The 24,135-nt window shown below is 39.7% G+C and overlaps 1 protein-coding gene across 2 annotated transcripts; it reads right to left on the reverse strand.

The window, feature by feature from the left end:
- Nucleotides 1–4,758: 4,758 nt before the first annotated feature.
- faxcb (failed axon connections homolog, metaxin like GST domain containing b) lies at nucleotides 4,759–24,070 on the reverse strand. Of its 2 annotated transcripts, XM_088083959.1 has the most exons (7): nucleotides 23,231–24,070; nucleotides 21,310–21,431; nucleotides 15,622–15,757; nucleotides 13,689–13,885; nucleotides 9,259–9,476; nucleotides 7,501–7,617; nucleotides 4,759–6,833 (listed from the first exon to the last, which is right to left on the reverse strand). In XM_088083959.1, the coding sequence occupies exons 1-7, from the start codon at nucleotides 23,264–23,266 to the stop codon at nucleotides 6,511–6,513; spliced, it is 1,149 nt and encodes a 382-aa protein (XP_087940085.1). In that variant the 5' UTR covers nucleotides 23,267–24,070; the 3' UTR covers nucleotides 4,759–6,510. The 2 variants fall into 2 exon arrangements, with proteins under 2 accessions (XP_087940085.1, XP_042346647.1); XM_042490713.2 differs by lacking the exon at nucleotides 23,231–24,070 and having other exon boundaries at nucleotides 21,310–21,822.
- Between the last annotated feature and the right edge of the window lie 65 nt (nucleotides 24,071–24,135).

The raw sequence follows: 24,135 nt of genomic DNA on the forward strand, positions 1-24,135 counted from the left end.
CCACTGGCCAATATCACACACTTACAAAAACAGATCATTTGTGCACTGACACGGTCTTAGACCTGTTGTTATCCAATTTTTGCTCTCCAATCTAAAATACGCAATTCTATATTAGCGATATCTAAAAAGCTTTCAGAGAAGGGTGCTCCCAATCCCTCTCAGCAAGCTCAATGTCTGGACCTCAGTACCTCTAAAACCCTGCCTACGCCCCTGCACGCGACAATGTCACGCACTGCAGTTGTTCCTGATGTTATCAGCTGGAGTTGTTGTACTCACCTATTTTTTTTATTTTTTTTTTACAGTCTTCGGTACTCACCTGTTTGAACGTCACTCTGAGCTGCGTGCACGGTGAAGTCCTCCTCAGTCTGCTCTATCTTCAGCTTCTATACTGGTTCATTCTCAAAGCGTAGTGTAGACACTGGCAGTCCACTGGGCCTCTGTCCCACTGCGCTCATACAAGTTTTCCAGTATGTTGCGGTCACATCACGAATTACTGTCAAAGACCGCAGAAAGTTCTCACACACCTCACAAAAAGCTGAAAGTAACCGCGTGTGGATTCACTTTAGCATGCTGATTTAGGCTAACACAGTCTGCACCTGCGTCACGCAACAGCGTAGGTGTGTTTGATTTATGTCACCAGCGTCACCGGCGGGTGGAGCATTAACCCTTTAAAGCGTGGTTCGACATCAGTTTTCTAGTGCTGCGGTCAGTCGCCTCTCGCGAGCTATTTAAACTTTTGGAAAAACCTGTGCAAAAAAAAGGTTTGATTTCTCTCAAAAACATAAAGAAAAAAAGGCAAAGACCAACTTGGCAAGAAATGACCAACAAATTGTTAGAAATTTAGTAAAAGTTGATGAAGACAATGGCCTGGAAATATTAGTTTTACAAAAAAAATATTGTTGGAAAATTATCAAAAACTAGGGAAAATGTCCAGAAAAATAGATTATACTTTTTATTATTATATATTTGAAATTTTACAGAAAAAAATATACATGTGTTTTTAACTGTCTGATCATTTCCTTTTTTAAAAAATTTTTGCACAGATTTTGCACATCATAAGTGCTGTCTTTTCCTGGTTTTTAAAGCTGCATTACAGAAAAATTATGTAATTTTATGAATTTACCAGACTGTTCTAGCTGTTTTGTTATTTGCCATTATCCACATTGTCATTACATTCATTACTGATGATTATATATAAAAAAAATCTCACTCTGTAAATATTTGGTTAAAGCACCAATAGTCAAGCCTATGATACTGTTGCAGTTATTTAGTCAAAAATATTGTGATCAATTCTCTTTTTAACCCTCTGAAACCTGCAGCAACATCACTTTCCTTGTGCTGCTTTCAAATGCCTTTCACAAGTATCTAAACCTCTGAACCATGAGCACATAGATTTAATTTCTTTATAACAATATGGGAAAAAGCAATGAACAACTTGGTAATACATGTCTCAAAAATGCATGAAATTAATTTATAAATTATTTTTTAAAAGCTAGGGAAAAATGTCTAGGGGAAAAAAGAAAACCAAAGGTAGGCAAATACTATATTATAATTATAGTTACAAAATTATTAGAATTTTTAAGCACTTTTTCCAGGTCATTTCCAAGTTTTTAAAAACTTATTATTATTATTATTTTACTAATTTGCAGTTAATTTCCTTGTACTATACTGATTTCTTCCAAAGGTAATGAACAACAGAAAACATTACTCAAAAATTTGAAAAGAAAAAACAAATGAATGAAGAGTGCAAGAAAATTACCTGGAAATTAGTTTAAGAAAAAAGAAAGTAAAGAACAACAAATCATGGAATTGACCTGGGAAAATTCCTTAAAAATCGAATAATTCTGTAACATAATTTTAAAAATGTAATCATCATAATTATAAATATAGTCTTCCCTCGCTTTTTCTTTTTCCCCTAGACATTTTCCCTAGCTTTTTTCTTATTGGCTAATTTCTTCAGTTGATGCTCATTGCCTCCTTCCCATGTTTTTGAAAGAAATAAAGCCAATTTGCTCAGGTTTCAAAGGGTTAAACCTTCTAAAGCTGATCTTAAACATGCAAAAGAGGAGAGATGTCTCTTGAAAACGATGCCCAGAACGACACCATACGGGGGAAGGTTTTGAGCGCAGACAGTCACAGTGATTTGAAGAGAGTTTGCAGAGAGCGTGTAGAATTGACACAGAGTTTATTGTGAACATGTACTATAGGTGGTGGTGTTGGTGTGGGAGGTAGCCACCGGCTCCTGTAGTCCAGAGAGCCACAGATGCTCCACTGTTTGTGTGTTGACTCTCTGTAATTTGTTTGCTCTAATTTGTTTTGCCGTGCCAGGGGAGTTCCGATTTTAATTTTGCTCTGTGTGTGTTTACCCCTCTTTGTGGATCGCTGATCTGTTAAGCATAGAGAGAGAGAGAGAGCGAGTCAGTGCGGAGGGTGGGCTGTTCAGAGAGCCAAATTAAAAAAGGAGCAGTGCAGATTGTTTTAAGCTCTGGCAGCCCCTTCAGGCCCAAAGGCCTCGCTCGCAGCCTGCACCTGCTCCGTCCCCGGGGAGCCTGGTTCCTGATCCGTGGCCCTCGCTTCTCCTCCCCGGGCCCCTAGCCCAGCCGCCTCCTCCTCTGCCTCTCTTCTAATTCCTACTCCTATTTTTCTTGTCTGCTTTTTCTCCTCCCCATCGACTTCTCTCCTTTTCCTTCCCTTCTGCCGCCTCCTTCTTAAACTTAAACTCACCATCTCTCCCCTCCAAAAACTCCTGATGCTCTGTTCCTCCTCCCCAGTGACTCCCATGTATCCCTTCACTCCTCAGAGCTGGCCTCTTCACCCCATTTCTCCTCTCCACCACCTGCTCCTCTCCTCCTCTTTATCCCTCCTTGCTCCTGGTTACTTCCACATTTTGTTGTGCCTCTTTGCCCCAGCTCAACTTCCTCCTTTCCCACCCTAAAAATTACTTTTCCTCTTTCTGTTCCTCTCTTCTCTTCCTCATCTCGCCTCCGGCAGCTGGCAGTCTTAATCAGCCCCACTCTGCACCTGAATGATTGCAACTTGTTAGCCGGATTGAAAACACACAACACATAAAATACAGTCAGAGATATGACAATCTGCAGGCTATTATGATTACAAAACATCAGGGCAGAGCTCAGTAAAGCAGCATCATGACATCAACGTGCCTCTGTAAACCCCAGACACAGAACTCGGATGCAAATCAAACCGTTTAAAATTGTCACAGCTAGTCTTTATTGAAATCATCCAGTCGCTCTGGTTTGTGACTGCACATCCATAGGTAGCTTCAGTCAGCTCTACATACAGTATGGTACACTTTGTCACACGTACAATATTTACATTACCCCAGCAGTAATGCTATGACATGGTTTCCAATAACAAGACATTTAGTTTTAATATGGCTTGATTAAAGCAGCCCAACTGTATACGGTACCCAGACTGGATGAGGCGACACAATCCACGCCAGGGGCGGGTCGGGATGAGAACCACAGGGCGACAAGATGGAAGAAGGTTGTCTCAAGAGTCCAAGTATCTGGATCAACGTCTGGCCTTCTGTCACTAACTCACCTATCTATCAAGGCTTTTTATTTAAAGGGTCACTTCACCCAAAAATGCCCCCAAAAGATCCTTTTAATAACCCAAAGTGGAACATAGTAATGCAGATAGTCTTGGTTTGTGTGTCCAGGTGTTCATAGTAGTCTCTCAGATTTCTGTCAGATTTTGTTTTGTTGTCAAACATTTACATCCAGCAGACACGGAGCAACATTAGCATTCATGTGGAGCACTCATGTGTTTCTGGCCATCTGATAAATGTAATTCCAATGTTCTTCAGCAGCTCCTGAGGGAAATATCTGCCTCTCACGCAGCTGAATGCGCAACTATGGTCACCAACTAGTCACTAACTTTGTTGCTGTTTGGTGTAGAGCAGATAGATTTTTTTATTTTTTATTTTTTTATGAAAACACCTGCCATTTTCATTCAGATATTTAGAGGTGAGAGTTCAAGAGACCCCTTTGAAGATGGCCATCGCAGTTATTCCCTCACAAATATGGTCTAATCTTGGAGCATTATTTAGCTCCCTTCCAGACAAGCTATGCTGACATGGAGTGCTAAAGGTTAGCTAGTTTCATTAGATACCGCTATCCAGCTTTCCACTAGCTTGAAAAATGAATGCACCACAGCTTCTTACAGACAGTAATGTTGGCCTCCAATCATTTTTGCCAGGGGGGGGGGCAGCAATCGTACCAGGGGGGCAGAGTGGCCCCTCAGAAGACACTAAAATGCTCCAAAGAACTGAGGGAACCTGTAGTTAGCTGATAATTCTCTGTGAGTCCATCATTGCAAGCATATCCTTCACATTACATGTCTTCTCTGATCCTTTCTTAATGTAAAAACACTGATTACAGCAGCTTTAAGTAAAAGAAAGAGTGTTCAGACCTTGTTGGGAACTTGGACTGTCACCTCTTACTCCAAATTCAAACAACTTTTTCAACAATGGGAAAAGAATTTTAGATTTGGCACCATAAATGGAAAAATCATGGATGAAATTAGGGCTGTTTGTAAAACTACCTTACAGTAATATTACCAAGAATAAACATAACGTCATTTTGACACGGTGATTTCAGAGTGCTCTGTTCAAATTAATGTGAATGATTTGTTATCACTGCTGGAACTGGATTTTTTCAAAAAACAGTTTTCATTGGAAATCACTTCTATCAAATAAATGCATAGTAACAGGAGTTGGAATTAGATGTTGGTGCTGGATTATTGTGTTTATTTTAATGGCTATGAACACCACAAACAAAAATTCATTCCCCTCTGTCGCATTGAAGCAGAAATGTTAGAGACATCTTAAAACCTGGATAATTAACCCAAAACCATCTGCGCAGCTTAATACCACTAGATTTAAGCAAGAAGGTTTTGTACGTAATTTGCATGAACTGACCCTGAATCTTGAATCACATCTATTCTATATGCACCACAATCTTTTTACAGCAATCATATTGCCATTACGAGCACTTCCACCAAGCTTACAGACAAAAGCGAACACTTCTCGAGACATTTTGGTCCATTTTACACCCAAGGATGTTCAGTTGTGTTGATTTGGTATTCTGACTGTCTCTGCAAAAACTTCATCAACTGCTTCATTGAGGACATTCACACCCAGTAAAACTCACACACACACAGCCAACGTAAGCAGCACTGTCCCCTCGCAGCACAGTCATTACCATCTTCCTGCGAGACTGATATACACGTTAATGTTTCCCATTCATTTGGCCTCCACGGCAGATTGCTCCCATTGAAATAAGGTGAAAATAAATTTCCACTAGTGCAAAAAAAAACATCTCTCTTTGAGAGCAATAAGAAAACAAAGATTAAGAAAAAATAAATATCTGACACATAAGATCATATAGAAATAATAACAAAGTGGCACTGATCATAAATTATATCACAACAAAAACTGTTGCGGAATATTTTCACCCATTTCTTTAAACTGAAAGAACTAAGGCTGATTAGTTGCTGAGCTCAGTCGCAGTATGCATACGTGCACTCATGAAACCTGCACACAGACTGACAGGTTATAAATGGGAACCACAATATTAAAATTTAGGACTAAAGGATAAATTAGTTGCAGTGTTAAATAGACTGCAGGTCCTCGGGGTGGGATGACCTTGATGTTACAGAATTAAGGAGTCATCAGGCTGGCTGCTGCCTCCATCTAGTGGTCAAATATATGAATTACAGCTAAAGCCAAAGCTGTTAAAATCAATAACTGACAGCTCCAACTTCCGCAATAACAAAGTGCAAGCAAATAATCACTAAATGGAGAGAAATAAGGATGATAAAACAGGCACAAATCTACTCCTCTCTCCCCTCTGGGTGCAGCTCAGGTTGTGGTCTTCTGGTGGAGACATACATCATGTTTTGATACAGTTCTTCCAGTAACGTAAAGGAAATGACATGAGGATCAATCTAGACTAGCACCCAGTGTCATCTGTGTATCCTCCCCAGCACACGGATGGTTAACAGCCGAGACACGGCAGCTGTGTCTTTCAGCCACACGATCAATCTCCACCTGTTCCAACGGGTTTGTGCGTTAAGACACATGGCAGAAGTAGTGATTAGTTGCGTCGTTTCACAGCAAGTGAAGTGCCACCTGTCTCGTCTGCGCCGCTCCTCTGCCGCTTTCATGAGATGAGATGTTTTCTTTGCGTTAACCTTTCGCACCGGCTTCTGCATCTTAGGATGAGACAAATAAGGCAAAGAGAAACTGCCACTGGGACAGTTCTGATGTTACAGGAGGGGGCAGACCGGACAGTAGCATGTGTGTTATGAGGTTCAGTTTGGATGCTCTGCATATTCATACCCAGTCTGTCCATCAGGAGGGTTTTTCATCTCGAGGTTGAGGAGCTGAAATAGTTTCTTCAGCTGTGAGAGCTGCCGTCTGGCAACTTGTCCAGACGGCCAGATTTTTCAAGCTTACTGACACAGTTCTCATCTCCCGTCGTTCTCAGGTCAAACCTCCAGGTCGGGCATTATGTCCTCCTTGAGCTGAATGTCATTGTCAGATCCCGTGCCCACATCCGAGTCAAAGAGCGAGTGGTCGGAGTCGGGGGAGTGTGTTTGCGTGTGTCCAGCTGAGTGGCTGCTGCCGTCGCTGTCGTCCAAAGTGTCAGTCCTGGAGAAGAGGCCAAAGTCCAGCAGGCCTGATGGGGAGCCGCGGCCGCCGCTGCTCTCGCTGTCTCCATCGTAATAAAGATCCTCCACCTCCACAAACCACTCGGGCCAGAACCTCCTCCGCATCCGCTCGCAGAACATGGCCAGGTTGATCAGCTCTCCTGTAAAGACAGATTCACACACATGAGAGTTTACAGGTTTAGTTAAACCCAGCAGGAGGCATCACTGCTGGTTACTGGCATGTTATATCTGATACAGAGGAAGACAACACATCTGGGAGACTTTGTGAGACACATTTGGTGTTATCGCTTCATTATGAGCCCTTTCATCAGAAATCATGTATCAAAACAATAATAAGGAACCTTCATCTGTGACATTACAAGCTCTGATTTTGCTCACTGAAAGATAAGAGACTCGAGTGTTCCTGTACTCTGAAAACAACAATCAAAGCCTGTGTCAGCAGCACTGCATTGCAGTAGAATATCACCACCATCTAGTGGCTGGAACAAATAAATACATCTACCACAAACCAACAAGGAAAACTGCAAATGACAATGTCAATCATGCTTATACGCTGCATATTTTGCACCTTTTCATATTCAGGTTTTTTTGCTATAGATTTGCCTTTTCTGTTATTTTAGTCCTTAAAATAATTAATGATATTTATGTATTGTGCTGCTGGATGATATTGGTTAACATACCAGAATGTATGGTTTGGTTAATGTGACTGAATAATTCCATGAGGGCGGGGTTAGGTAAATAAGCAGACACAAAAATACAATTTTTTGTTCATTCTTTCATGTCTGAGTACTTCACAGATCCACCGACCTTTGATGAGTTGCTCCGGTCGTGTCCCGGGCAGAGTCCACATGGCCTGGGCGAGATGCCCGAACACTGTAGCATCTAATGTCGACATCTTCGAACCCATGAAGTACTTCTTATCTCCTAACAGACAGAGAAGATACAGCAATATGAAGATCTGATGAAGAGTTTTCGAAATAGTTCTTTATGTTGAAAAAAATCACCAGTTTTCATTTTGAGGAATAATATAATAAACTTGATGAGTTTGAGTTGTTCTTACATGAATATAGAAGTTTACTTCTAATACAAATCTGATGTCAGAGAAGCTTTAGATGCAGCATGTGTGCATGGACGGAAACATACCAAAAATAATAAGCACTGAACAATCATTTCAGCCTTATACAGTGTCTTTGCCGCATAATTCAGATGATTTTGTCACCAGAAAATGTCAAACAACTTGGGAGTATCAACAAGGTGGCAAATTGTCTTCCAGACAGGCAGGAGTCTCCCAACATTAAAACATAGTAAGTGTGAAGAGCACTGATGCTTCTCAGATCAACGACATGCCAATGCACAAACTGACACAGAGTCCAAAATGTCTAATGATCAAAAAATGTCCTCACTGTTCTAAAACAATGAAACAAAAGGGAAATTAAAAAAAAAAAAAAAAAGCTTAAAGTGGTTCATTGACTATAAAAAAAAGTACACAATATACTTTATAAGTAAACAAGAAAACACTTCACTGAGGCCAAGTCCAAACAGTTAATATTAAGTATTTGTGGCCTTAGATATGACTAATGCCAAAAATAAACTTCTATAAACTAATTTAAACTTGAAGCTATACTTTGGACAGCAACAAGAAGCTTTACATCCACACATCTGGAGTTTGGAAAACATTAAAAGAGAAGCTGAGTGTGCTGATGCTTTTACTCTGGGAATAACTTTCCGTTTCACAACAAGTGGTCGTTGGTTGAAATGGCACAAACAGATCGATGCGAATCACTTTTCTTTCCAGCATCCGGCTCTTTGTTTCCATCTGATATTGTCTCACTGTGGCCGACATCCAGAGCTTTCCCTGTTTTCATTCATCTCTTCTCTACCTCACAGAGTACAAACACGTCCTGTTTTGACATATATGAATAAATCTTTTGTCATTACATGGGACATAATTCCAGGACACATACATTAATGATTTACTGATATTATAAAGCATGCCTTTTCTCCTCAGCATGTATCACTGTGAATATGTATTGTGGAATAATTTGTCAGGGCCTATTAGTCTTTAATACGAATGCTTCATTAGGCCGCATTAGTGTGCCGGAGCCGTCCAACACTTTTCACTTTGGTCATTATAGCCGAGCAGTCCTGTAACAAATTACCTTGATAAAGATGTCAGTGTCATCTACATGAATGCTAATTTTTCTGTAGGCTGTCACTTCTCTGATTCCCTGGAATAACATAGCAGCTGTTCTCGAAAAGTCACCAAATTCCTCTTCAGTTATCCACCCAAACTGAGTTTCTGAATTCAGAATGGCTGAAGATGTGTACTGTTGTTGCAAATGCGTGTAATTCTATTATCCCAAATAGAAAATCTGGTAACTCTAATCAGATTATATAACAGAGTTTGGCTAATCCCAGCTCATACATTTGATAAGGTAAGTGAGTCCAAATGGAGTGCATTTTAATTATTTTTTAGATCAAAAAACATTAAGAATGCTTATTAACACACACACACACACACACACACACACACACACACACACACACACACAGCCCTCTTCCTACCCAGCAGTGTGGCCAGCGTCCTCATGTCCTTCTCCATCAGTGCGTAGACCTCCTCCTTCGAGAAGCGTCCGATGCCGTGGCCGTACATCTCCCTGCGCACCATGCTGCCGTTCAGGTGGCTCAGCAGCCACTTCAGCGTGTCGCTCAGGGGGCCGCTCATCGCCAGAAGCTTCTGAGTTTCCTCCAGGTTGTCCACCCACTGACAGTAGGCTATCGTCCTGCAAGGACAGCGGACGGTATGGTGTTAATGTCACACTGGTTGCTTAATTGAATCCAAGCAGGAATGGATCTGCCACTTAAGTACTTATATCACAGATCTTTATACTCATAACTAGTTTAGGTGTCAAACTAATAAATATGAGGTTCTTGCTCTTTTTCTTTCTCTTTCTTAGATGTTACTGCAATATGCAACAGCAGCAGAGAAGTTCAGTCTATTTGCAAACTTACAAAAGGTTATTACACTCAGCATTTCACGGGTATCAATATCATGCTGCTGAAGAAAATGACAGACACCAAAGATTCTACACCTTCTGATCACCAATCCTTGCAGCATCATCACAGCAGCATATCATTTACAGATGTGATGCAGTTTGGGGAGACATAACAGCAGAAAACACTGTTGCCATGTTAGAAGACTGGAATCCCACTGCTTGAGACTAATGGGTGGTGTGACACCGGGGCAAGACAGCTGCCAAGACCACTGTTTGAGACAGCAAAAGTGGGTGTTTTTTTTAATGTTAGTTAACATTTCCAGCTGTGCTATTGGAGACCGAAGCAGGTAGTTTAAGTCAAAACATGATGTTTTCCTAACCCTAACCAATTGTTTATATGCCTTTACCCGAACCACTTATAAAACACAGGGTTCAACATAAAATTGAAAGGTAAAAATACACAACATTTCATCATATCCACTACATATGAAACATACAAATGTAACTCTTGAGACTAGGTTGGTGTGCTAAATGGTGATTTTAGCAATATATAATGAGACGCTGTAATTTCAGGATACCAAAAGCAATTCTTTACACCAGCATACAATTCCTTATCAGCAGTTCTAGCTCTGACAGTTAAGCTCTTCCTAATCAATAAAAGTGCACCACCACTTCCGTCTTGTTGCCCATTTATCAGCTGTACTGCTCTCAGCTCGCTGCCGGGAGACAACATCATATATTCAGCCCTTCAAACTGTCAGGTTGCTGTTGTGTACATAAGGGAACGCTGCCTCTCCTCCAGAAATAGGTTAAGAGGAAAAAAAAGGCGACTGTGCACTTATTTCAAAAATCCCATTACAGATTTGGATTAAAAACTCTTGGACAAAAACACCCACTTATTGCTGCATTGCACTGCCTCTTTGTTGAGTCATTCAGACTCCCTCGTGTTTGTGTTAAGATGGGCAGCTAGATGAGCCATCCTGATGTCAAGTAGAGATTTGTCTCACAACAGCAGACAGACAGATCCTGTGTGTGTGTGTGTGTGTGTGTGTATGTGTGTGTATGTGTGTGTGTGTGTGTGTATGTGTGTGTGTGTGTGTGTGTGTGTGTGTGCAAACAAGCCCAACTGAAAGCCTGAAAATCCCTCCCTAACTCTGCTTCTGTTTATCTGCATCTCCCCCTCTGTGCCCGATAAAAGATTTAATAAAGGAAACCAATAAGACACAGTTTATTTCATGAATACGCATAATGAAAAGAGTTACTGTCTTTATATTTGGTGCACTCATCATGCACTCTGCTGTGTGGATGTTTCTCCAGCCGAGCTGCTTGTGCGTGTAGACGCTAACAAGATTAAGCTGCTATATCCTTACACACTAGCACTTTCTCACTCCACCTCATTGGATAAACAGACTGAGTTTCTCCCGCAGCTCGTCTGAGAGACTGTAAGCTTCATATCATGAGTCTGCTGGTCGGGACGAAGCCCTGAGCTGTGATACAACTGTGAAGGAGCCTCCAGCCTGCAGTCTTCTGGATCACTGTGGATTACCCGTCGCTCAATATAAATTTAGTTAAAGCATCTGACCCTCATTACATTTGGGAGTGGTGACTGTCAGGGCCATGCATTATTTACTGTAGGCAATGTACAGTCCTTTGTTCCAGGGGGTACATGAAAACTCACTTTTATAGTTTGGCTTTTTCTTACCTGATGATATCTATTGTTATTTTTGATACTATTTTATCCTGCTTTATATTGTGTACATATTTTTTAGATTTATTACTATCGCTATTGTAAAGGCTCTATATAAATAATGCTATTATTATTAGTATTTATTTATTTATTTATTATTTTGTAAAATTCACATAATCATCAGCAAAGGATGACAGCTTGGTAGTTAGTATTTAGGTTTGTATAAAAACTAATAACACCAACCATTTTCTTTTATTTCATGAAAATGTTTAATTAGTAATTTTTAGATTTAAAATGGCATTTAGTAAATTAGCTAACTATGAATACAGTAGACACAGGGCGACATTAGCGTTCATTTAGACTTGGGTTGTCACAATATTAGAATTTCAAACTTCAGTACAATAGCTGTATAAAAAATATAATCGATTACTATTTTATACCAAGAAAACACAAAATTTGATTTTTTTCTGTTTTAAATTAACAACCTGCATACAGTGCTGGGGCAGGTGTTTTTTTTCGGAGAGAATGCAGTTACAGCTGCAGGCTGAGGAGCAGTTGATTTTCTTCATATGTTTTTAAACGCGGCATTGAAAAAGGACCATAGTGTCAGTTACCTTTAGGGGTTGTAACACCAATAAAGGGGCTAAGAGAGGCTAAAATGCATCGGTAATCATGTGATATATTTCTGTGAATTTGTCACTACAGGTGCCCATTCCAATTACCCAAAGTAATTTGGTCAACTGTCAAAATATTGATTAGTGCAACTTAAACAATTTTATTGAAAATATAATCAATGTACTGAAGGGCTAGCTGTCTGTGCTGACTATTATCTGTAACAAAGCAATAATTCAAGTGACTGCTTAGATAGCACTGGTGGATAAAGCACTGTTGCCACAGAGGCTAGTGCTTCAGGTTCCTGTTATCTTATTTTTACAGCATCATCAATCAGGAGGGCTGCTGGTAGGAAAGAAGTGTGTGTGTGACCTAATCATCAGTTCCTGCTGCTGGCCAGCCACTCTGTAGCCCTTCAAAGAGCAACCAAGCCGCCACATTGCCCTGCCCCAACATAAATAATTCAATCAATAGGTCTATATGTTGTTCCAAACATGGCAGAGAGTGTGTGGAGGAGCAGAGAGAGGAGAGCAAGGAGGTGACACAGGGAGAGGGGATGTCGGTTTCACTTTGGAGAAATATTGTATGGAATTCCCTTTTTACCGCAAACAAAAGGTGTGATCTTACCATCAAAATTTTACTCAATTAACATTTCTAAACAGTGAGGTTACACGTGTCACAGCCTCATTTACTCTGTCTGTCTGTCTTTACAGATAAAAAACATTAAATTGTATGAATGCGACGAATGACATCCAAAGGTTTGAGTCAAAATGTGCTATTAGATAGAGAAGAATAGAGCACATCACACTGGGTCAAAGCGTGTCAAATCAGTCAGTGTGTGTGAGTGTGAGAGGGGGTGGATGGTGAAAGATGCAGAGAGCTTTTAGGTAATGGAAAACACTCTCAGCCTCTGTGGGCGTGGGAGGAGTGGTAAACGATTTCCTAGCAGCAGCGAGTTTCTCACCCAGAGGTACGAGAGTGACTCACCGCAGCAGAGGACGGCTGATAACACAGTTCTGACGGTGAGGACAGAGTCAGCCCGCGCTGGAAGGCTGCTTAAATCATGCTTAAAATAAAGTACAATAAAGACTGCAACAAGTCTTGTTTTAACTGTTAAAATCAATGCACCATTGTTGTTTTTTTCAAAGAGATCTGCGGATTTTAACACGGTTTGATATTAAGCATGTAAAAATAGGTATTTAAAAGGAGCAGTGTGTAGGATTTAGAAGGATCTAAATAAAATAACCATTTGTAAAAAAAAAAAAAAAAAGTCAATTAAAAGGAAAAAGGGAAACCAGTCCTTTTGTGTTTTTATGTTACCTCAAGGCAGACATAAGTTCTCTACTCACTTGAAAAGGAGGGGTTAATTGGAGGGGTATTAACTCTTTGAAACTGGAACAAATTAAGTTGCTTGCAATCTGCAACCTTTACACTGGATGTCACTAAATTTCACACACTGCTCCTTTAAATATTAATATAAAAATATAAATGTACATATTTGTGTAAGCAAATTAATCATTTTAGCCATCAAGCTCAATAGTTACATCGAATTAGAGAGATTCTGCCTTTAAAATCAGCTTTACGTTGTTCAATAAACAGATTTTTCCTTGAATTGAATTCTGACTGAAAAAAGCTTGCAGCAGGTGGAATCATAATTTCTAACAGGTTTCCAAAGACACAGCTGTAAGTTAAGTCGCCTACCAGTACAGGTGTTCCTCGACCATTTTGGTGACGGCTCGGGACACGGCTTTCTCCTGCGGGGTGAGGTTAATGTTGAGGTTGACACCCAGCTTCTCCTCCAGGAAGTCTACGATGAACTCTGACCCTGAAGCCTGCTCGTGGTTGTACTCAATCCAGGGCATCTTCCCCTGCGGCGACAGCTTCCCATCAAAGTAGTTCTGCGGAGACAAACAGTTTCATATGAGAATGTGTAGAATTCTAAAGACATTTTCTGGACAAAAACAGCATGTTATTGTAGACTGACATGCCAGTTTTGTCATGCAATGTTTTCCTGGTATACCTCAAGGGTCACTCCTCTGATCCTACATAATAAGTCCATTGCACTCGTCATGAGGAATACTACTCAAGCTGTGACCACAGAACAATTCATAACAGGAAGCCTGGAGGTATGGAGTTTGAAAGACGTGGTTGTTTACCAGGCAGGAAGGGTTTAATGGAAGATGCTTCTATCAGATCACCCAGTCTGTCTTTCAAGGCAAAACAAAGTCACATTTTTTAATATTAACAATTAAACCTCATACTATAAATACCAATATTTACCGTTAAACCTGATACCAAGGAGAATCCAACAAGACAATCAACAGTTTTTTTTAACTTCTTTTTGATTTTGTGAGAAAATAGTAGCATCATCTGCTAGTTAACAGCATTTTAATTCTTTCCCAGCAATTCAAATACCTTTGAAATGATCTACATTAATATAAAGAGCCATTGTTTGCATGAGTAGAAGAAATAAGAAAGGTGCAGCTGGGTCCCCTTGTTTAATCCCTCTGCTGATATTAAAACTATGAGTGGTTCCCTTTGAGTATCTGTACAAAGCCTGAAATAAAAAAAAAAGAAGCCTGGAATAAAAACTATGCTATCTACAGTGTTGAAGGCCTTCCAATAATCCACAGGTAGAATAACTACTGTGACCAATACACTCATGGTTATCTATCTATCTATATGTATATATATATATATATACATATATATATATATATATATATATATATATATATATATATATATATATATGTATATATATATATATATACATATAGCTGTATAGTTTGTGTTTTGGTTTTTTGTTACCTGATTAAATTTCTAAATCTGTTTGAGCCATGTACAAAATGACTTAAAAAACAAAAAAATAAAAATAAATAAATTTATTATTATAGCTGGGACAATGAGATTACAAAATCTCATTTTCAAGGGTGCCTTGGCAAGGATAGCAGCAATACAATGTGTCAAACAACATGGCTGCTAACATTAAAAACACGCAAAACAAACAGTATCACCTCACAGAGTCACATGCTGAAGAAGACAGACGGGAGGAAACAGATCGAGCTAAGGAAGCAATTACAAAATTCCAGCTGAATTAGCCTCCAAATCCTTCACTGGATCTTAAATGTCCTAATTGGGATCAGCCTATCAAGCTGCAAATCTGTCTGCAGGTGGCTCCAGGCTGCAGGGCTAGAAAACATTGAGGTCTGTTTGACCAGAGTCAGTGTGAACTATAATTACAGACAATAAGAGGGTGTCATTTGAGCGCAAACAATTGTTTTAAGTGAGATATACCCACAAAATAAGAAAAGAGCAGACCAAGGATTGGTCTATAAAAAATTTGTTAATAAATATGTATAATACTCCATCTAAGGAGGAAAAAAATTACTCTTTGTTTGAACTGCAAACACACGCGACCAGTGATTGAAGGTCAGAAGTAGAAATTTGAGACTTACTTCTCTGGTTTCTGGCTTTAAGAGACAGCAGGGCATGTTCACAAATACTGATTACACTTTCAAAGACCATGGAAATAACATATTGCAATTCTTCATTAAGGTTGTGTTTCTCTTTAAGAGCATGATAACTTCTATATGGGATATGCATTTAGCATATGGATGACACCATGAATCACCTGGTAGGGCAGGTCCACCATGCGCAGGTACGTCTCTATTTTGAGGCAGAAGGGTGAGAGGCTGGGCACGCCATTCTTTGGCCTGGAGAACTGATGAAGGATGATGGCGTCTTTAGAGTCCAGCTCCTGCTCCTTCCTACACAGAAGAAGAAAACAATAGCTTTAGTAAATAAAGTGCTTGGACTAATCTACTTAATCTTATGTTCCCAGATCAGATCACAACGCCTATTCTGTAACATAGCTGAATATAATATTCTTATTTGTTTGTTTGATTTTAACATATATTGGTATATTTAGATTTAAAATCCACAGTGTCAAACCAAACTTTAATTCATCTGCTGTCCTTATTTGCTGTTGAGGAATCATTTGATTGACATTTAGCTAAATGCAAAAGCACTTAACTCCAGTGTTGTGTCTGATGCTATGATAGATTTTCCCTCTCTGTGGATATTGAGTTTCATGCTTTTTAGAAAGAAACCGCAGCAAACGGCTTCAGAGAGGAATGTTAGCTCTAATATCTTTAACCCTGCTGACTGTGTTTAGACACCAGCAGGAACAATGGTAAAGAGAGCACTGATGCAATTGTCACACAACTGGCTGAGAGCGGCCAGCGTTACTACCTGTTTTTTGGGTCAGCCAGTGCTATGAGATAAACACCAAACAGCAAACAGTTTCTGCACAGAGAACAGGACTTTCTGTTCAGTTTCAGGCTCTGACAAACCTTCCTGGGAGAAAAGGGTCACACCAACCACACCAGAGTCCCCATGTACCAGAGCCCTCAACCACCCACCAACACATGTTTTTATTTTCAGAGACCACGGTAGACTTCACTTCATTAACTTTCAAACAACAGCTTTGTGCAGACCTACATGCTGGTTCCCTGGTTGAATAAAAGAAATATATTCTGTTAACCTGCGTTGCAATTACACGTTGTTTTAGGATTTCAGTCAATATTCCAACTCAAAGCCTAGAATCTTGTCATGTTTCCTATGTTTACTTGTTTATTTTTATGTAAAGGACCCAAGAAACCAAGCACATAATATTAACATTAGCTGTATTGGAGTAGATTTTCCTTTGAAATGAGAAAAGCTTAAAAAATGGCTTCAGTCAGATGCTCCATCTATAAAGAATTGGTATGATATCATATATGAGATCTTTGTAATAGAAACCAGATCTCAGAAATTAAGATTATGTCTGCAAAACCAGGTACTTTTAGGCTAAAACAGGGGCTTTTTCGAAATTGGATTTGACAGGAAAAGCAGCAAAGCCACTGTAAAAAACTACCATTTTTCATCACTGTCCCTGGAAAAAAAGTGACAGTTTGCTACCAAACACCCATTATTTTGTGCCTAAAAAGCCACTGGAAACACAGCAATGACTTGCTACATCACAACCGGTTTTGTTGTTTGTCAGTCTTGAAAAGTGGTCTGCAACTTGGCAGATGTCTTGCCTAAGAGTCACGCCATTCACCATCCCTTCCACCTCCTGATGACAAAGTCATCTTAAGAAACGTCAATACGTATGAAATGTGTAAATGTAAGTTATTCATCATTTGCAAAAAGTACAATGCCAACATCTTCCTCTGGTGCTATCTGGGGCTGGTATTAGTAGAAAATACTGTTGATCCACATCTTCTGTATTGCTATCAACACAGAGCTGGGTGGGATTCAGAGCTTCTTTTAGAATAGAAAATATCCACTGAATGAGTCATCACACTGCTCCAGTTTTAAGCAAGCACACTGCTGGACATTTCCCATCATGTGTGCCTGCTGTTTGAACACAAACAATTAAATACTACTCTACTGATGGCCTTTTCTCTGCCTGTGTTCACTGGCCTGCTGCGGAACTGTTGTCCCAGGAGCAAATATGCCAATATGAGCGTATGCTGCAGTGTATTCCTCTATGATTATCACCAGGCCTAATAACACACTTGGTGACTAATGTTTGAGTCAGATCTACTGATAATAAGACTTTAATAATTTGAGGTCTTCATAGAAAAAAACAAAAAAAAGATAAAGATGTTACTATCAAGAGAAACACAAAATAAGCCTTATACAAAACAAATAAACAGAAAATAAATGTCCTGATTACAACATGAAAACTTGGTGTATTTATTACCATTTCCATAACACTTGATCCTAACCTGACAACACTTTGCATGTCACTTGAAGAGCTAATCAGCATTAAAGAGAATTACAGTTTTTATCTGTCTGCAATGCCAAACCTATGGGTCTCCGTCCCTCACCAGATGTTATTTATGCTGCACACAGGAAAGGCTAAAAGGAGACTTTATAAACCAACATTAGCATTATTTAGTCCCTGTCTGTCCGGTCTGTTTAGCATATCTTTTATCACTGGCCAAACTCTTCATGTCTGAATAATTGAATATAACTGGACAGGAGGCCAGACTCCACTTTTTATCTAACAGTATTTCATGAATAATACAATCAGTTGTCAGTTTATATACACAGCAAGCTAAAAATGATGCAGTGTAATACAACAGCCCTGCAATATAAACCTGCTTTCCTGAAGATTCAGTTCTGTTAAAATCCTTTAAGAGGGTTAGAAATATTTCTAGTATTTAGTCCGCCCTCAGCGATACAAATGGATTGAAAAAACACTTGAAATACCACTCAGTATTACACAGTACAATTCAACAACACTCCATACTACAGCCTCTGAAATAAGCATCAAGTTAAATCAACACCTCTCTGAGCTGTAACATGATTAGGTAACTGCAATTGCCCACTGAGCTTCAGATGGCCTGTTTAACCCTTTAAAACCTGGTCAAATTTGCTTGATTTTTAAAAAAGAAAACATGGGAAAAAGGCCATGAGCATCTGAAGAAGAAATCATCAAAAAAGCAAGCAAACAGCAAAAATATATATTTTTTAAATTAGAAAGAAAAACAAACAAACAAAAACATAAAATGACTGAAAAAATAACTTTAATGGCCAAGTTGGTTGTTGTCTTTTTCCCATATTTTCAAATAAAATAAAACATATTTGCTCATTGTTCAAAGGTTTAAATTCATGTGAAAGCACCTGAAAGCAGCACAGGCAAAGCGATGTCGATCCAGGTTTCAAAGGGTTGAAGATGAACATGAGAGTAAATTCTTTAAAACACAAACTGACCCAGCTCAAAAACAACAAATTAATTGTTTTATCAACTTATTCTTCAAGACTTTTCCTAATTTTATGAAATACAATACAATATGATATTGTACTGATAAATGATTTCAGCAGTCAGCTACAGCTCTTTTCAGTTCAATCTCTTACAGTTTGTTCATAAGACATCTAACAGGCTGTCTGACCATTCTGGGGTCTGGTGTTGGTCAAATCAAACAACAATAACAAAACTGAGCAAAACTGTATGGAGCAAACAAAAACATGCTGTGTATGACTTTGTCTGTCAATGACTTCTTGGGGAAAAGGTATTTGTTGATGCATAACTCATATAACCTTTGAAACAAACAGATTAGCACAGTTACAACTAAAATTGCAAAAAGTTTTTGTATTTTGGGGAAAAGTCTGATCTATGATGAAAACTACTGCTGCCACATCTTTGTACTACTCTCTGGTTTATATAAGTGTAACAGTCTGTGCAATGACTCATTCCATCAAACGTGCTCCTGGTTTTCATCTTCAGAAACGAGCACTTATTTCTCGCAACCATTGTTACATCACCAACTATAGATTGCTCTGTTACAGTTCCCTGAACAGTATCCTTCCTCCTTCCCTCATATTTTCATGAACAGTATTCCCTACAACATCAATTTGCCGAACATCTCAATATACAGTTTGGTTAAATTTACAGAGGTTCAATGATATGTAAAGGTCTGCCATCTCATATTTTAAAATAAGCACTTGCACAATTAAAAATAAAATCCAAAATCAAAAAAGCCATTAAAGTTTTTTTTTAATCTCAACAATGTAATGTTAATAGCTTATCTGTGTAAACTGCTAACTAATAATGTTTTTTTTTTCTTCATGTACTTGATATCTGGATACTTGGAATATTTGATATCTTGTCTTTTGTATTTCTCTCTTTAGTATCCTTGTATATATTATTCTGTATAAACTAATGGGTTTAAAGTATACACTGGAGAGTGCCTAAATTAAGCCCCTCTGACTTTTTTTTGCACTTTTCAATCACATTCTTGCTGTTTATGTATTTATATGGGGAAAAAAACGAAACTACCTATCCATAATAAATACGACCTTATTTTGTGTTATATCAGTGCTTTATGGTCAATCCCATATGCTATTTATCAAATGTGCAAGCTCATTTTGTGACCAAAAAGGGTACTACTACTTCAATAGTATACTCATACGTGCAATAATTTTGGTACATGTAGCTTGTGGTATTGTTGAGTTGCATTGCATTATACAGACAGGTGTTTCTATTATTTTGTCCAGCCCATGTATGAGAGTGGGCTAAATAACAGATACAGCTCAACAGCAGCACAAACTGCAGTCTCCAAAATAACTCGTATCAAAACCTCTCTGACACAGTTTCATAAAAACTGAGGGGAGGATTTACTGCAGGCCTTCCTAATGAAGGCATTAGACTGCATTAGCTAGATGTACCTCATAAACTGGCAGCTGAGTGTATAAACAGTACTCAGACAGTATGCAAAGTCTGTTAAAGTCTGTGAAATACACTATGGTGCCTGTTGTGTCTCTGTCCACTGTCTCCTGGTGCTGAAACTGATCCAACTCTTGAAAGTCGCTGTCCACAGTCACGTGGTGCTGAAATCTTTCCAATACTCATCTTTGTCTGCTCTATTATCCCTGCCTTATGTGTCATGCACTCCTTTTATGATTCTGCTGATTTAAATGTGGTGCTGAAATCCCCTTGAAGAGCCACTTGAAGGGCTCTCTGAACATTTAAGGAGGCTGTCTGGTGGAGGGGACAGTGAGAATAACAGCTGACTGTGGCAGAGCTGCTGCCAGTGCCAACAACACATCACATGGCACGAGCAGATGATGCCGGCAGGCTGCGGGTCCAGCCTCAGTAGCCCGCACGTGATTCAGCAGCAGCGTTTTCTGCACGAAATACAAGGTTACACAGATTATCGCGGGAGGAGGGGAGGGCGAGTGAAAGCAGATACTACCAGGCCACTGTTACAGGATGTACTTACTCCCCGGCACTGGCCTAGCCAAAAATAATCCCTCCATTGACAGGCGCGCATTCTCAGCACTAACAATAGTCTTGAGTTAATCACTTTATCATATATTATTCATAAGCCTTCGTTACAATGTTTAGCTGAACACGCAAGTGTTTTCTTTGAATATTTCTAGTCGGCAGATGTGTATTTCACGGCAGAGTCCATTAAAGGTCGGTGGGACTCTGCAGCGCCCGAGGAGCGCTTCGTTTATTCACGCTCAGGTGCCGACAGAGCTGGCACGGGAGCTGGCACATGAGCGGACGCGTGACTCGTTTTTTATTTAATTTTTTTTTTTCTAGTGTCGCGTCCTTGGAAGGAGGAAAACACTGGGAGCTGGAACCCCAGCAACCACCGCGAGATCTGCACAGACATGACATCCTATAGAAGGACTCCCGCATCCATTCAGGGTTTTATCACAGCCCACTTCAATCAGACTCCTCAGTCACTGTCAGCAGATTAACCATTATACCCACAGCTCTGAGGGCTAAATAAAGTGATGGCGATGAGCAGATGCTTACCTGATGGCGAGCAGCTCGTGCAGTAGGTAGGCTGCAGCAGCCAGCAGGGCCCCCCCGGTGATGTACAGGGTCTTCTTCCACCAGGAATCCGAGCCCAGAACCGACATGATGCCCCCGTAGTCCTGCAAAGGGAAGGCGATGATATAGCCATACAAAGACTGTTGCTGCTCGGAGCCGCACAGCCCGAGGGGCAGGCTGTGATTCCGCCCGAGCTCAACCACACACGGCCGGGAAGAGGCGAAGCCAGCAGCCCAGTACATCCTCCCCTCCCTCGGTTACAGCCGCCCCGCGTCCTCCCTGCTGTGCTCCCCGTTAGGCTTCATCTAAACGCCCGGCGGGTTGTCTACGGCATGGCGGCGGTGTGGCTCATATTCTTCTAGAAAATCACAAGAAGTAAACATCTCGACTCGCCCTCCCCACGATGATGCTCTGCACCCAGCCGCTTTCCCTTTGCAGGGTTTACTGAGCATTGTCATGCTACTCAGAAACACAGCAGCTTGACTTCCGGTCTAATAATTTCAAAATAAAAGGTCTCTAGTCCAATATTTTATTTTTCAGTGACTTTAAGCTTTTCAAGTGTCACTTGGACAACAAGTAGGGTAACTATTAATTTGTATTATCAATTAATTTGTCAATTATTTTCCACATCCATTGCTTTGTCTATAAAATGTCAGACATCAGAATTTCCAATGGCCAAATTTGATAAATTGAAATAGCTTGGTTTTTTTTCTAATCAGCAATACAGTACTAGTATAGTATCTAGTATATAGTATATGGCCAACAGATCCTTAAATTCAAAAAGCTGGAAACATAGAATCTTTTACTGGATAAAAAAGGACAAACAAAATAAGTCACAAATTGTTTTATATCTAAATGTTAACAATGTTCAAACGGATTGGTTGAGAATTGTTTTTATTCTAACAGGCTCAAACAACCTGAGTCAGCACTGTATTATTTTTGCCCTTATCACACAGCCAGCATGTCTTTGTTCATATACTTTTTAGGTTGTATTAACTTCTTAAATTGCTCTTACTTTTTGTAGCTCTTTCACGTGGCTTTGCTAAAATATTCTTTGTTTCTAGAAATACTGTGGTAGTAGTTTAACAGAGATTCCTATAAACAGAGATCTTATCAAAGTTCTTAAAAGAACTAAATGATAGTAATGAAATGTTCTTATTACAATGTTCACATATTGAAAGATTCTTATTATTCAATTAGATTACATTTACATACAACACTAGCAATAAGCAATAAATCTAGGTAAACGGGTTTGTGGTTTGAAATAAAGTAATACAATATCCTCATGCTTTTACTTTAAATGCGAACTCTAGCAACATCCGGTCTTAATGCGCCAAACTCCAGTACCTTGACGTAGCTAGCCTATTGTCTGCTCCAGTGGAGTCACCCCGCCCTGACGAGCCCCCGCATCCCAGTCAAACCACTGGCCCACCATGATGAACACATTACCTATTGGTTATTATGGTCAACAACACTATATGACAACAAATCCCTGTATGGCATTCATTTAAGATATGAAACTGTGCGTGTGGCAGCCTATAAAGAGTTCAGTGACAACAGTCTTCTTCAACTATAGGCTATTTGTTTTGTAGAGTTGATTTGTTTACCTTTGAATAATTAAAAGAGCAAAAAAAAAAAAATCCATATAAGCCCATATATATCAATATAATAATTACACATTTGTCAAGTATTCAAATCTTATTGCAACACAGGTATACTCAATTAAAAACTATGCAGAAAAGGAACTTAAAAGCCTCATAATTAGATCCGTCCAAAGCAGTGTCACAGATCACCTGTTGGGTCCAAACTGAGTTGATAACTGACGATTGTATATGAACGAACGCTTAATGTAAACACGGAGAAACACGGTTGTAAACATAAACAAAATGCAAAGTCTACTCACTCTGGAACAACTTCGGAAGTGCAAGAAGACATTCATCTTGACGGATGAATCCACCGGCTGTTTCCTGCCTCTGTCTGTGGAGCATGCCGAGAGGTGGACGCGGGGACAACTTCGAGAAGAGACGGTTTCGTAAAGATCCTACAACAGCTTACATCACCGTCGGTTGGCAGCCTGATGCCAATCAAATCCCGTCTCCCTCCGGCCAACAGGTGCAAATCTGTCCAGGTCGGTAAGAGCTGTCTGCTGTTGAATCAGAACAGCATCAAGCGACGAAGTGCATTGAATCTACAGCACTGTGGTGCACTTTGAAGTCCTCACTGCAGCCATGGCTACTGCAAGTTAGGCGCGCACTCCCGCGGCTACAGGGAGCGCGCATTAGAGCAGAGGTGTTTATAGTAGACAGCTGAAATGGGAATAACCGTCCACTGCAGACACCGCTGTAGGAAAATGTGAAACATATGGGAGGTTTTCTCCATTCTCTTAATTTGAGACAAAAATTATATATTCTTCAATATTATACAAATGCGATAACTTACACAAAAAAGATTTTTTTGGTTTAATGGGACCCCTACACCCATCATCAATCCCCTAAGTCCCCCAAATCTGTTCTGTCAGCGAATGCATCATAGAAAAAATAAATCTTTACAAGCACTTCCTTACATCCTGGTTATTGGTCTCTTTAAGAATGCCATGCAAGCATGACTTATTATCTGCCACAGGCTTGATTTGTATTATATAATACTTCCACATGAGACCCGTTATAATCCCAGAGGATGTGACTGTTCCATCCTTGTGTGGACACAACTTCCAAAGGCTAGAAATACTATTCAGCATGCAGCCAAAACCAGCATGAAATCAAATTTAAATATGCGTCCAGGGCCAAATAAATCAGATTTTTTTCACTG

Source organism: Plectropomus leopardus, chromosome 11, assembly GCF_026936395.1.
Source record: "Plectropomus leopardus strain MGB_pleo_1.0 chromosome 11, ASM2693639v1, whole genome shotgun sequence".
Classification (NCBI taxonomy): domain Eukaryota; kingdom Metazoa; phylum Chordata; class Actinopteri; order Perciformes; family Serranidae; genus Plectropomus; species Plectropomus leopardus.